At 41.0% G+C, this 14,451-nt stretch overlaps 1 protein-coding gene across 2 annotated transcripts in view; it reads left to right on the forward strand.

Annotated features, from left to right (window-relative positions):
* The first annotated feature begins 1,633 nt into the window (after positions 1 to 1,633).
* The window catches only part of ZDHHC2 (zinc finger DHHC-type palmitoyltransferase 2), a 37,413-nt gene continuing 24,595 nt past the window's right edge, over positions 1,634 to 14,451 (forward strand). Inside the window, exons 1-2 of one of the 2 annotated variants that reach the window (XM_050337611.1) lie at positions 1,634 to 1,828; positions 12,061 to 12,087. In XM_050337611.1, the coding sequence (XP_050193568.1) occupies positions 1,657 to 1,828; positions 12,061 to 12,087 (199 nt within the window). In that variant the 5' untranslated portion in view covers positions 1,634 to 1,656. Of the gene's footprint in view, positions 1,829 to 2,210; positions 2,404 to 12,060; positions 12,088 to 14,451 lie in introns of those variants that run through there. The other variant, XM_050337612.1, reaches the window with a different exon arrangement.

Consider the following 14,451-nt stretch of genomic DNA (forward strand, 5'->3'; position numbering starts at 1 on the left):
AAATTAATTAAATTGCCTTAATTTCTTTTAACTTCTGCCAATAAAGCATTGGGTGTGCTTCAGGCAGTGGTAACCTTATTCCTTATGCTTTTAAACTCTGTTTTGAATAACCATGGATGTTTGTATTAAAACATAGTAAAGTCAAATACTTTAAATGCTCTATTAAAATGCTGGTCTAAGTTATGACTTGCATAATTAAGGTAAAATAAGGTGCTTTTATTGTCTATGTCATGTTTTTTCTCCCTTTCCTCTTGTGTTGTGAAATATAATATGCAGGAATATCAAATCTATGTTTTTAGCAACATTCACTATATCTTTACCTTTTTAATGTAAAATATAAAATTCTCCATTGTGCAGAATCTTTTCTTAAATTATTATATTCCAGTCTTTTAATGGCATATTTCATTTTTTTCTCTACTGTACTAACCATACATTGAGGAGGTGGTTTCACTGAGCCCTTCATAATGATATACGAGTCTTTCTCTTGAATAGGCAAAGATAATTTACTGCCATGGGATATATATTATTCCTCTTGATACATCATCCTGCATTGGCTTTTCACCCAGTTCACTGTGACTAACTGAAATTCCTCTGCTTGATCTTACAAATAATGAGGGGTGCATGATTTTTCGGTCTATAAAAAAACTGCCATATGGTCAACTTCTTTTTCTGTCTCTTCAACAAACATGCTAGCTACTCCAGTTCATACTCTGGAACCTGGCTGCGCACCTACTATTGGGTTTGTCATATTTTCTCTAATATTATTTTTCTCTCTCGTAGCCTGTTCCTAAATCAATAGCAGTTGTATGCCTTCCAGTTTGTGATTACTTATCTTCATGTGTAGTCTCCCGTGTGAGATTCTAGACAAGCTTCTTTTCAATACACGTTTTAATCAACCGGCTCCTTCCTACCTACAGCGCTGCCGATGCTCTGAAAGGTTCCAGCACATTGCAGAAACGCTACGGCCCGTGCTTGGCATTTCCAATTTTGCAATGATAATACGACAACAATTTGGGTGTACTATCTGCAACGCCGGCTGAGTGTATTGTGACACTTCATTACAATGTCCAGAAAGTAAAGCCTTTTCGGGGCAGAGTGAGTCAGCACAACCCTACGCCACCTTCCCCGGCCGAACAGCCCCCAAGAGCGGGTCTGGTCACCTCGGCCTCGCACAGCCTGTTGCTTGCCATGGCAGCGCAGCCCGCAGCACTTGTTGTTGATTGTACAATACTTTGAAACGTTATCTGCAAACGAGGCAGCGCTTTTCCTAACCAGGTGTTTTAAGGCGTTTGCAGGGCGCGCTGAAGAGTCGCCATCCCTGTTTCCGAGGCGGATAAGCCCGGGGCACGGGGCACTTCCCAGCGCAGTGTCCCTGGACGTGGCGGCCGCCCCGGGCACGACCCGCGCCCTGCGCCGGGCGGGGCCGCTCCGCGCCCGGCCCGAACTCCCAGCCGTGTCCCCGGCCCGACGGAGCCAGCGGGACCCCGAGGGACGCTGTGCGGTCCCGCGCGTCCCTTCCCCGCCGCCCTGCCCGGGCCGGGGGGAGCGGCGGGCGGGCGGGGGTGGGCGGAGCGGCCCTGGCGGGGAGGGAGGGGCCGGGGCGGGCTCCGGCGGGGAGCGCGGCTGGGGCCCGGGCCCCCGGAGCGAGCGGCCGGGATGCGGTGCGGGAAGATGGCGGCCCCGCCGCCGCCGGCGGCAGCCGGGGCGCCGGGCGCTTGGGGCGGCGTGCGGCGGCGCTGCCAGCGGCTGCTCTACTGGGTGCCCGTGCTCTTCATCTCCAGCATCCTCTGCTGGTCCTACTACGCCTATGTCACCCAGCTCTGCCTGCGTGAGTGCCGCCGCCAAGGCGGGCGGGGGGCGCGGCGGGACGGGGGTGGGCGCCGCCGCCCCTGCCGGGGGAGCGCAGCCGGCGGGACGGGCACGGGCGGCGGCGGCTGTGGGGTGTCGATGCCGGGGCCGCCCCCGGGCGCTGCCGCTGCCACGCCCGCGGGCCGGGCCAGGACTGGGGTAGGGGCTGGGGCTGGCAATGGGCCGGGGCGGGCAGGGCTGGAGCGGGCTGGGCACCCTCGCGTCCCGGCCGCTCGGACGAGGCGCATCCGCGCCGCCGGATTCTTGCCACGACCTGGTAGCGCCTGGTTATCCCACGCGAGGAGGGATCCGGTCGCACGGGGCTTTTCACGGGCGCGAATTTCCCTCCGTGGGGTGCGCAGCGGGTGACTGGTCCAAACCCCGGGCATGGGAAGCGGGGTCTGACCATGCGGGCGGCTGAGCGGAGTTCGCCGTCCCTTCGGCCTGACAGCCTGTACACACACACACAGACACAGACACAGACACAGCTCACATACCTACACATACGTGTAACATGGGAGGGCCATTTGTCAGCCGGCGTTGAAGCAGGAGCAGGTAATAGGAAATCCGCGAGTCACCCCGTGCCACTCTCCAGTCATCTAGAAAATGCCCGGCTGTCACAACTTCTTTGGCATCGGCAGCCTGCATGTCATTCGGAAGTCATCCTGACCACGGACCTTGGCACCTGTTCCTCAGCGTCAGGCAAATCATTAATCACGTACTGGAGACTGGGTGTGATATGAGTATTTGTGTAAATTTGAGTATCTGAGCCGGAGGGCTTTATTAAATGACCAGCTTGCCAGGCTCCGTTGTTTCTGGGTTTGGGTTTGTTTGGTTTTTTCTAATTTCGACTTCTCTTATGGTGTATCTTGTAGAAAATAATTGAATCTTTTAATTTTAAGGCCTAATTGTGGTATACTGATGTTTCACTAACAGGGTTAGAATAATGGCATAAAGGAATGTGAGTTGTAAGTCTTCAACTATTCATATTGAAAATATCAGCAGTCTGGTACCTAATTTTTGATTTTTTTTCTTTTTTTATTGTATGTAAAAGATTGATAGGATTTTTTCCTATAGATGTTTGGCTGAGCAGTTGAGGGACTAAGCAAAAAATGATTGCCAGGCCTAGCACCTCTGTTTTGGAGGGAGATAGGAGGACTTGGTGTGGTTCCTATATTGGAGGTGGGCTTTTTGCATCTTTTTTTTTTTTTTCCTTAAAACCATTCAAATCTGTTAGTTTTGAGTGCCACTGTTCAGCTAGAGTTGCTGTGCCCTCTGGAGAGGAGGAATGCAGTGTCTGCCTCCAGTGCAAGGAGGTGAATTGTCTGCAGGGTTCTGGGAGAAGTTGACTGAGCAAGCCTGGAGAGAGGAGCTGTTAGCTGGCACGATGAGGGAAAGGATGTTTAAGGGGAAAGTTGTTCTGTAGTTAACATTTGTCCTAGTGTATGCAGACCTGTAGTAGGTACAGGAGGCTTATTTTGGGCATTAGTTTCAGTGATCTACTGTATTTTTTCTTCTGCGTAATTCTGTATAACAGAGGAAGATTGGGTTTTAGCGTACGTAAAAGCAGGTTTTGTCTTAAGGAAATTACATGCTTGAAACTTGATTCAAACTGTAAACTGTGGTACCCCATTTCCTTGAGAACCCTTCAAAGCAAGAAGTCTGTGATGGGAGGGGAGGAGGAGGGAATCCCGGACCTCTGCTAAAATGTCTTTTACTCAATTCCTTTCTATGGATAAGGGTGATTTTTTTTTTTTTTAATTTTTCAGTTTCCCTACTACCACCACTTTCCCATTCTGCCTGGCTCACCAGTTTTTGAATTCAGCATAATAGTCATCTACAACTTCCGCTAATTCCATCTTTTATCTGTATCTGGATGCTTTCCCTCATTTTTGGCATATTAAGATAAAATAAACTTACGTCTTGTCTTACTAATGAATATTTAGTGTAAACAACAGAAGGAATAACTAACAACTCTGGGAACGAAAGCCAACGGCAGGAATAGACTGTAAGCATTTCAGTGCTTTGAAGCCAGCCTGTCTGCTCAGTGCATCTTTTATTCCTGCAGCACTGAATGCTAAAGAGGACGCATATAGCTGCTTTTTTTTCCTGCAGCTTACTGTCATTGATGCTAATGACAACATACAGGGAACAGTGTTAACCATTGTGCAGTAGGACTTAGCAAGGACTTTGCACTGTTGTAAGTGGTTTATTTGAGCTTTTAGTAATGAGCTAATTTGAACTTTTAGTAGTGTTTCAAATGTAGTATTTTGAATGGGTTTTTTTTTTTACAATTTTAATCTGAGCATTGTAGGAGGAACATTATATTTTTTTTTTAAAGAAATCTACTAGGCTGATTCCTTTCAGCCCTAAAGCTGAATAGTTACAGCATTAAGAAGCAGTTTAGGAGTGAAAAATGTTTTAGGAATAGAAAAAGAAATTCACTGTTTTTAACAATAGTATTACCATGTTTGTCTCTTTTATTAGTGGATTCAGTTACGTGCTCGTGCAGTTTTAACCTTTAAGGAAAAAGAGAAAGGTGTTGAACCCTAGCAAATGTTTCTCTTCTTCCCGCATGTTACAGAATACTGGAATTAAATGTATAATTTAATTGGTCTTAAAACACCTGACTAAAAATTGCTTCTCTCTATTTCAATACCATTCTTTCAACTTTGCCAGTATTGTCATCTCACAACCTGTCTGCCAACAGTAGTTGTTTTTCTCATCTCAAATACCTTCCTTTGTGTTTAAAATTAATGGGCCTTTAGCTATTCCTTCTATTAAAAAAATTTGTTTATGAAAACCTGAGGGATACAGATTTGTTGTTCTTCCTCTAAAAAAGATGAAGAAATACAGGCAACCTACAAAGAGTACAATGAACTTTGATAACTGAAATTTCAACCTAGGATATATAGAACAATACTATCATGAAGTTCAAATGGAGTTCTTTCCCCCAGCACCTCGTCCATGTGTGTCTATACTCAGAAAATACACATTGGATTCAGTGTTTATGAAAACCCAAACATGAAAATTTGGTGTTTATTAAATGAAAGAATTGTTCTAATGTCTTCCTTCTTAGATGCCTCTCTACTCAGGTTTGTAGAGGTATAGGGGACTTGGAGTAGTTGTCCACTCCATGCTTTAGGTAAGGCAGAACTAGCAGTTATTTGCAGTTTCTGCTGTTTGTTTGTCAGAAATGTTTGTTACAAACTTGGATACTGAGATGCCTTTTTGTTTTGTTTTCTTTTGTTTTGTTTTCCTGCCAGTTTGTGATTTGGACGTGCACATAAGAAGGAAAAGGTAAAAATTTGACAGTGCTGTGACAGATGTTTTTAGTGAAAATATCAACTGAGCTGATGAAAGGGTTATCCTATAAATAGAATGTGGATGTATATATATATGTTTTATATGTCACTGATTTTTAATTCTAAGGATTATGCTCTTGCTCAGGGAATCTGTCTGAAAATGTAGCTTGAATCTGTAGTTTTATAGAAGGAAAATGGATTTGCTGTGGAAGAAATGAGCACTAAGCATTTCCTGACTACTTCAGTGAAGGGAAAGGGAGGAAGTATTGCCACTTGGTGAATGATTTGCCTGATTTGGAAAAGAGTAAGTGACTTCAGCACAGCTGAAGAGGAGGTATGTGAAAATATTCACAGTACTGTCAGGAGAGCTCATAAGCCACATCTTTGTTTTTGGAGTAGAGTATGTGTCTTGTATCTGTCCACAGCTACCTTCAGAATGGAACAGAAAATGTGGAATGACATCCAGATGCTAAAGATATTAATGATCATGAACAGGTTTTGCTGGAGGATCATATTGATTAATGCTGATTTGAGGTTTTTGACTCTGTGTACCATCAGTGGAATGGACTTACAACAGGATGAAAAGCTGCTTAATTCATCACAGTTTAGAGGCAGGATTAATATGTGCCCTGTGGGCTTGGCATAGGGTCATCAGGGAATAAGAAGTGGCAGAAAATAAGGAGATAGAAGCTGATAAGAGGTAAAAAAAAAAAAAAAAAAAAAAAAAAAAAAAAAAAGTCAGACCCACAATTTGGGCTGCTGGATTTGAGCTCTTTGCTGAGTATGTTCTTCAGATGAATTAAAGGATTTATGGTACTTGCAGCTTTTGTCTTGTAACCATCTACCTTTGGCTACAGAAATACAAGTACATTGTAACATTGCAGTTGGCTGCTGTCAAATACCAGTTAAATACCCTGCCTGTACATTGGCTGTACATTGGTAGAAATGGACTTTGGTCAAAGAAAGTTTGCATTTTTATTCTATATTTTGCAAATACCATTTTTTTCCCTCTTCGGAGATCCCTGGATACTTTGAGAAAAGTTTCAGAACTGGCAGCTGAAGTAAAATTGGCTTCTGAAATATATCCAGCAGTGCTCCTGTGCAGCTGCCATAGACCACTTCTGAAATGGAATTGATATCTTAGTTAAGCATGGCTGATTCTCTCTTCATGTAGTGCCTAGTGTACAACCTGTAGGTTTTGTGCCTTGAAATTTAAACCGTGACCTGAAGTTGAAAACATAAGGTCTGTGATGAAGATATAATTAATTATGCTTTCAATTAAAGATTTAACACTGCTTGATCCATACTTTAATAGATGTTCTTGTCAGGGGGTACTTTGTGCTGAAAAGGATCTGGCTCTACAACATTGTTAGAAATAGTCTTCACTCTTCAGTCAGTCCTTGTGACTTGGGAAGTAAATGGGAAGTTTGTAAAGAAGATTAGGTCAATTTGTAGTGTTGCTCTATTCAAATGCAGTGGTTTTGTGACCTTATCTACAAAGGCACCAAATAGCAGCTTGCTGCTGGAGAGGCAGATGGTGATGCAGTTTGATGGGCAGAGCGTTAAAATGAGTTTACTGAAACATTCACAAGTGCCATCAAATCCAAATATATGGGTTACTGATGGTGTATTGATAGCTACTTATACCAACCTTAAATATCCCAGAAATATTTCTGTTACTTTTGTTCTGAAGTGAAGCACTGGTGGCATGTTGTCACTCTGAATCAGTGCAAATCACTGCTCTGTCTAGCAGAGAGGTAGGTTTTTATTGCAAGCAGTGGTATTTTTTCTAAAGGACTATTTCTAAAGGACAATGACAGAACACTTGTCACAACTATAAAACACTTTTATGTGTGCACAAAATCTTGAGTTAAACTGCATCTATAGATCAGTGTTTTACAGCTTAAGACATGCTATAAAGATAAAATATGTACTTAGTTTTGTGAATCAGATCCAAGATGTTAAACTTCATAAAAGTTTGAGAGAGGCACCTATTTATAGATGTGGCTGCAGAGTCTCTGAATCAGGAGAATGTTATTTTCCCACTCCAAAGTTTTAAATATTTTAAAAATGTACATAAAATATGAAAGCAAGATTTTGTATATCCACTTTCATCAAAGCTTTAAAAAATTAATTGCTTTCTCTTTTTTTTTTTTTTTTTTAATCTAATCGTTACATTTACTGTTCAGGAACTTTGATTTTGGGTTTAGAAGTCAAGCAAAATTTAATGTTACAAAACCAGTGCAAATTTTTTACATTAATTTTATCTTCCAAAGTCTTTTGGGTTTTTTAGTAGCAATATGTCTTACCGTGTCTCTAGCCATATGGAGATGGATGTCTACTTAATTTTTCCATAAGTGAGTGAGAATAAACATTCCTAGAGAAAACGAGCAGTAGTTCAAGAAATGGAGAATCCATTTCTGTCACTGAATTAAGCTCTGACCCAGTGCAAGGTGCCAGCAATGTGACTTCTCTTCTTAGCAAACTAATTTGGTGATGGAAACCATCCTGGACTTTTTCTCGGATCTTTTGTAACACAGCTTTGTTTCCTTTGCAATTGTTTTTTTGCAAGCGCAGGCTGTTTAGCAGCATTGACTACTGAATGTGCTGTTCCTGTTTCTGGCTGCTTGTGGCTCAGGGCAAGCAGGGAACAATGTTTCTGGCTCAGGAAATTGGCATCTCTGTTGGCTGACGTCCTGCGTCTGTCCCAGCCTGGTCCCTAATTCGGATGAGCACCATCTGCAAGCTGCGTAATGATCCGGAGAGGCTCTAATGATGTGATAGTCTGCTAGTACTGAACTGTAAATGGCATCCTGACGCTTTAGCAGGGGAAAGATGATTCCTAATGAAATTGGCCCCTGCAGTATCTCAGGCGAACAAAACTGTAACTTTTTAATGATCTCTCGAAGACAGGTCATGGTTTTATAATTATTTCCGTCTCTGAATATACAGGAGTATCGTTCCATTTTGATCCCAAAGGATTTTACCCTGTTTTCTTCCAGAAATTGCTTAGCAGTTGGGATTGCCATGTCCTTGTGTTTATTTTAGTCATCGTAGACATAAATGCTTTTTACCCGTATTATTTCTGTGCTATTTGACTACCAGTAAGTGCGTTTGCAGCATTTCAGCTGATATTTATTAATGACAGGTTGCACAGTCTGACCTACTTTTCTGTGCACTACCACAGTGAATGTAACCCCTTGGAAGAGAAATGAGAAAACTACCGGAAAACTGATGTAAATGATTCAGGGAAAGACTATATGGTTAAATACTATTAAATAATATAGTAAAACTGTATCACTGAATCTAATGAAAAATAAAAAAAAAATGGTTTAAATAAATACATCATGTGTGCTGTTCAGAAGGTGGGGAAAATAGCAAACATTTCTTTGATCAAAGCCAAAATTAGAGGGGCATTTTGTATGTTAGCAGATAATTTTCCATGCACTTAAATAGTTTGAATTATAAACATCTCGTGGTTACCCTAAGAACTCTGTGTATCACAATCATTCAACAAATAGAGAAAGTTTATTTTTTAGAGAAATGTGAGAGAGTTTGATTTGTAAGAGTGATTATTATGGGTTTTTTTCTTCCTGCTGGTCAGTTCTGTCACAGTTGTGCAAAACAACCAACCAACAGACCCAAAAACCAAACAACCCAAAAGCCAAACCAAACCAAACAAAACACCCTTTAGTTTCCTCTCTGGTGCTGTGGTATTGCAGATGCTTGTCCATTACTTTCCCACACATTATACCTCCTTCAGGGAACTTTTGTCAAAGGTGATTTAAAGGCATAAGCAGCAGGAATAGTACTTCACTTCATACAGGTTATTGGATATCTTGCATGTTCCTTTGTGTCACCGTCTGTAAGAGTGCTTGTTGGGCAGTGCAGCCAGTCTCCGTGTACACACCAGTTGCAGTATGTGTAGAGAAGAAAGATAGTAAGACCGAATGTACCGGCATCTCTTTTCAGCTTTGCTGCTTCTGTTTTGGTCTCTTAAAGCAGTTGCAACTCAGGAGTGCATGAAATAACTCTTGAGTTATACTCAGGTGGTAAAAGAGATTAAAGTGACAAGATGTCTCAAAAAACCCCATGTTTTCACCCTGCTGAGATTAGCTGGATGTTTTTGGGCAGTCGTGTTTTAGCCTTTGTGGTCCTGATTTTTAGGAACATTTGGCTTCCAAGCTAGATATGGCAAAAGCAGAAAAGACAGTCCTCTGGGCAGATGCAGACTCTGAAGTTTACCTTTCCTTCCAGAAGTGGACAGAAATTTTGAAAAGCTGTAGGTTTGCTGTCCGGTAGAGATTATTAAATTTGGATTTATTACTTGTGTCTGTCATTTACCTACAGGCATATGGAAAATGTAGATACCTCGAACACATTAATAAATACATTTTATCCAAAGATAAGGGGTGGAAAAAAGATTGCAACTGCTTTCACAGCAATGTTCTGTGTCATTCCCTTGTAAGGAGAGAAAGATAACACAAATCATCATGAAGGTTGGTTAAATAGATTTTATTTTGAAACTGGTGATTTTGCAATGTATGCTTGGCTGGGGCTTTTTAATTAACAGAGAGTAGTTATTCCAAGAAGACTGACAAAATTTCTGCACACTTTGCTGACCATGCCAAGTGGAGAAAGAAAATCAGAATTTGAGTAGTGGCTAATTTGTCCTAATCTGAGAGCTCCAGCACTTTTAAATTACACATCAGCTCTAAAGATGTCTTTTGTTTCGTAAACAGGCATCGGGCAGATTAATGTTTATTTACAATTTTACAGTTCTTGTGCATTATTGTAGTGGACCTTCTCTGCTTCTCAGAGTCAAATGTGTATACATGTTCCCTCAGCTTCTCTCTAGCAGTTGTCTAGATGGATATTTAGCTTATGAAGTTCTAAATATTTCAGAAAACTGAGAGCAGAGAAGATTTTATAGTTGCTTATGCAACTTCTGGGGTGTCTTTCTGATTTTTTTGAAGAGCTTTATAAATATGATTGCTTACTGTTTTACCACAGGTAGAGGTAGATGCTTGTTTTGGCAGAGCTGTAGCCATATCTTCATTTTAATAGACCTATTTTATAATTACAGAGTTGTAGAATAATTCTTGTTTGAGAGGACCTAAGCTTATATAGTCCAACCTCCTAATCAAAGCAGGGTTAAGTGTGAGGTCATGGCAGGTTGTTCAGGGTTTTATCAGTTTGAGTCTTGAAAAACTTCAGTGATGGAGGCTGTATGACATGTCTGGGCAGCTTCCTCCACTGATGAGTTGTTCTCATGGTGGAGTTTTTCCTTCTATCACATCTGATCCTTTCATTTCAACTTAACACCTACTGCCTTTTCTTCTCCCATACTGCATCAGTATGAAGAGCCAAGCTCCACCTCCCTGATGCCCTCCTGGAGGTACTGTTAAGCTCTCCCAAAACTATGTCTTCTCTAGGCTGACAAGCCCTGGCTGTGCAGCCTCTGTTTAGAGGATGAGTGGTCTGGTTTCTTGCCAGCTCAGTTGCTCCTCCCTGGACTTGCCTCTTTGTTGTGCAGGGGGGCCCAGAGCCCTACAATGTTCTGGGTGTAGTCTAATGAATGCTACCCTGAAGGGGATAATCCCTTGCCTTGACTGACTAGCTGTGCCCCTGCTAATGCAGCCTGGGAAGCTGGTGGCCTTCTCTGCTCTCCAGGTACTGCCCACCGGCATCTCCACAGCCTCTTCCACAGAGCTGCTCCAGCCCAGCAGTCTCCAGGCTGTGTCGTTTCGGGGGGTTTTTATAGGTACAGGACTTTGCCTTTGCCCTGGCTGAATTTCATAAGGGCCCCATTGGGCCGTTCCCCCAGCCTGTCCGGGTCCCTCTGGATGGCAGTCCAGAGCACACATACGAGCTGGTGTCCCAAAGGTGGGGACTGCAAACTTGGTAAGTGTTCACTCCTCCAGAGCATTAGTTAATGTGTTGAGCAGCACTAGTTCCATGGTACATCCTTGTAATGTGTGAGATATATTTAAGTAGGGACTTTCATTCCATTAACAAGCCTAAGTTTAATACCTCAGTCAGATGGCACGACTGCTTGGCCTTTCAGTAGGAGTTGCTTTGTGCCTGCTTGTTAAAAGACCAGGCTTGTGCAACCATTATTATTAGGAAAACAGGTAGGTGAGAGATCCATATAGCTGCTGTCCTTCAACTCGCAGTTGTATGTGCCAGTATATTACAGTTTTTAGACTGCTTAACTAGAAGGGATAAATATGTGGTGGAGTAGTTTGAGTGGAAAGAGGCTTTGATCACTTGGGAGTTTTTGATCTTACTGAGATATCTCTTGTAGGATGGCTACATTTTTTAAATAATGCGACCAAGAATGGAAAATGCAGTGACTGATGTATGATACCTGTGTATTCCACTCCATGCCTGACATATTTGCATCTTTCTCACTCTTACTATCCCCAAATCTTGTAATCCATGAGCAAATTCTTAAACTAAGTGCAACTTCTGTGTATTTTTTAATTTTTGTGCTTTGAAGATCTAAGGTATTACCAAGTATTGCTGTCAAAACCAGTTCTGGAGTCTGATACTTCCTTTAAGAATAGAACGTAAATAAACTGTACACAGTTAAAGAAATAACTGGTCTTCAGGGGTGGCTTTTCTTGGATTAAATTTGGGCAGCTACAGATAGATGGAGATAGTAGTTCTCAAGAAATGAGCCTGGGAATAGGAGCCAAAAAACAGTATAAGCAATTGGTATTCTCTACCTATTCTTGTAATGAATGTACACAGCATAAAATCTTGATAGTGTGTGATATTTATTAAACATGTATTGTTTGATGATTACTTTTCCCTCTTTGATTGAAAAAAAAGTTTAAATATTCAGTTTCATCATTTGCTATTTAAACATAATTTTTACTATTTCCTTTTTTCTTTTTTTCAGTGACAATGACAAATATTGGAGAAAAAGGTAAGATTTTTATTATCTGTTTATAATTGGAATTCATATATCAGGGTAGAATAGTAGTTTACTAGTGGAATTAAGATACAAATCTAACTAGTTTTAAATAAATATACTTTTTATGTTCCTCAGCTCCTTCAGTTATCCTGCTATTCCTGAATATTGCTTTAGCCATTACAAATAAAGATGAGAATAAATTTTTGCTGTTCTTACTGGCTTTCTGATATGTCAACTAAAATAATCCTTATATTCTGGTGTGGTTTTTTTAAATATTCATAGCACATAAAGCTCTTGTAAAAGCAGGACTTCTAGCTATGAACAGGGTATTGCTGTAGATGCAACATATTTAAACGGGAGGTAAATCTTTCCTGCAGTCAGTGTCTTTAAAGAAACAGAATCCTTTGGATATGTAACCTTTTCAGAATGTAATAAAACTGCCTTATTAGCAGTTACTACAGTTCCTACCCTGAGGCTGTGGCATGTTTAGATTGCTTTTCCAGATGCTATTTTACTACTATGGAGCTTTTGGAGGAAGGCGTTAAGAGTTAGGAGATAAACTTTGTGCTTTTTATGTTGTGTAATTCCAGTGTATTTTATCAAGTCATTGGCAACTCCCTCACTTAAGTATTTGTCAATTAAGAAACATTTGCTTGAAAAACTTTCTTCAGTTCAGCGATCTCTCCATGCGTATGAGTGCATAAGTGTATCTGCAAACTTGAAGAACCTCTAGACTTTGAAATAATGCCGGTGTCTTGCAGTTCCATACTGTGTGAGAGGGGACACAAGTGTGTTGTTATGCATTGCTCACAAAACACATTAAAATTATCAGCAGAACGCATTGGAGAACATTAAATTTTCACTCAGAGCCTTGGTCAGCTTCAGCTAGTCAGGAGAAATTTACCCTGGCTTATACTTCTACCCTAAATTTTTTCAGGGGTGAAAACTGGGCAAATGGGGCTCAGCCGTACTACAGGGGCAACTATTGATCTCTGGACAGCTCTAGCTATGCTAGCTATTTGTAAATGGATTGCCTTCATGAAAGGGATACACCATTTGGGTTGGGGTTTTTGGTAGTGTGTTTCAGAAAAACTGTGAAGTAGAAGGATTTCTGCCAGGGAGCTTCAGAGAGCTCTTCTTTCACTGTCTCAAGGAATGTTAGGTTTTATGTTGAACTCTCAACAGATCCAGTGGAACAGTGGGTAGCCCAGGGTCTCCATCGCAGTGCAGAGAAACTGGTGGGTAGATAACCTGGGAGGAGTGACCAGTCGGGACCTTGGCCAGGTTGGAGAGCTGAGGTTCAAGATCAAACAAGATGAGCTCGAGTCCTGTGCAGACTTTGAAGGGGAGTCTTGGGATAATGTCTCTAGGCTAAACTTTCGTCTTCCTTCAGTAGTCTTTTTTTCCTTTAATATATGAACAATTTTCTTATCACAATTGTTATTTTTCTCACAACAATAGAATACTGATGCTAATTAATAAATGCATCGTGTACAGAATTGTGGTAACTTGCCCTACCTTGCTCTCACTATATGCCATGAATATACCATTGTTTAAAAAAATACTGATTTTGTTCGAGTAAATCCGGGGTTTTTTTTATAGCTGATAGAAATGTTCTGATAAAAATGTGGACTGTTCCTGTCCAGAAGCTTGTGCAATAGCAAGTTGGTCTTTTAGTGTATTGTTCTTTGTGTGGAGTCCAGTTCTATCACTTACTTATGTTGATGAGATTTTTCTTTCAGTTTATAGACTTGGCATATGACTCTTTGCCCCTCTCATCCTTAAAGCTCTGTACAGAATTGCTCCTTAGATTTTCTTAGCTTTTTTTTAATTATTTTTACTGCTTTGTGAATAAATATTTACAGTGTTGCTGTTTTTTGAATAAACAAACTTCAACACCAGAAATATTTATTCATTGTTACTTTTGAGGCAAAATTGCAAAAAGTAAGATCATGCTGGGTAATTGTTCCTGCATTTATACACACCATCATGCATGCATTATAGAAAATTATTTAGCACTGAATAGTATTACATACAAAAACCCCCCCATGAGCTAACCATGCAAGGGCAATATTTCAGATTTTGTAGTGAAAGTACACAGGTTTCCCTTTATGTTTTTTAATGATCTTATGAATTTATAGAAAAATCCTCTTTCCTGTCTTTGAAGTAAGTTGAGGATATGAGTTTTGTATATGCTATTTACTGTAGTGAGTTTCTTAGTACAGTGAGAGCTTTTAAGAAGAAATACCTATCCATCCATGGCAGGCTCTTAGAAAAAGTTAATGTTGCCTTCTGTATTCTAGTAAAACAATTCAGCATGGTAAATGCTCACTGGCATCTGTTAAAAATATAAGAATAATCACTGGCTGAGAAGAA

The sequence above is a fragment of the Myiozetetes cayanensis genome, unplaced genomic scaffold, assembly GCF_022539395.1.
Source record: "Myiozetetes cayanensis isolate MyiCay16 unplaced genomic scaffold, myiCay2020 scf7, whole genome shotgun sequence".
NCBI lineage: Eukaryota > Metazoa > Chordata > Aves > Passeriformes > Tyrannidae > Myiozetetes > Myiozetetes cayanensis.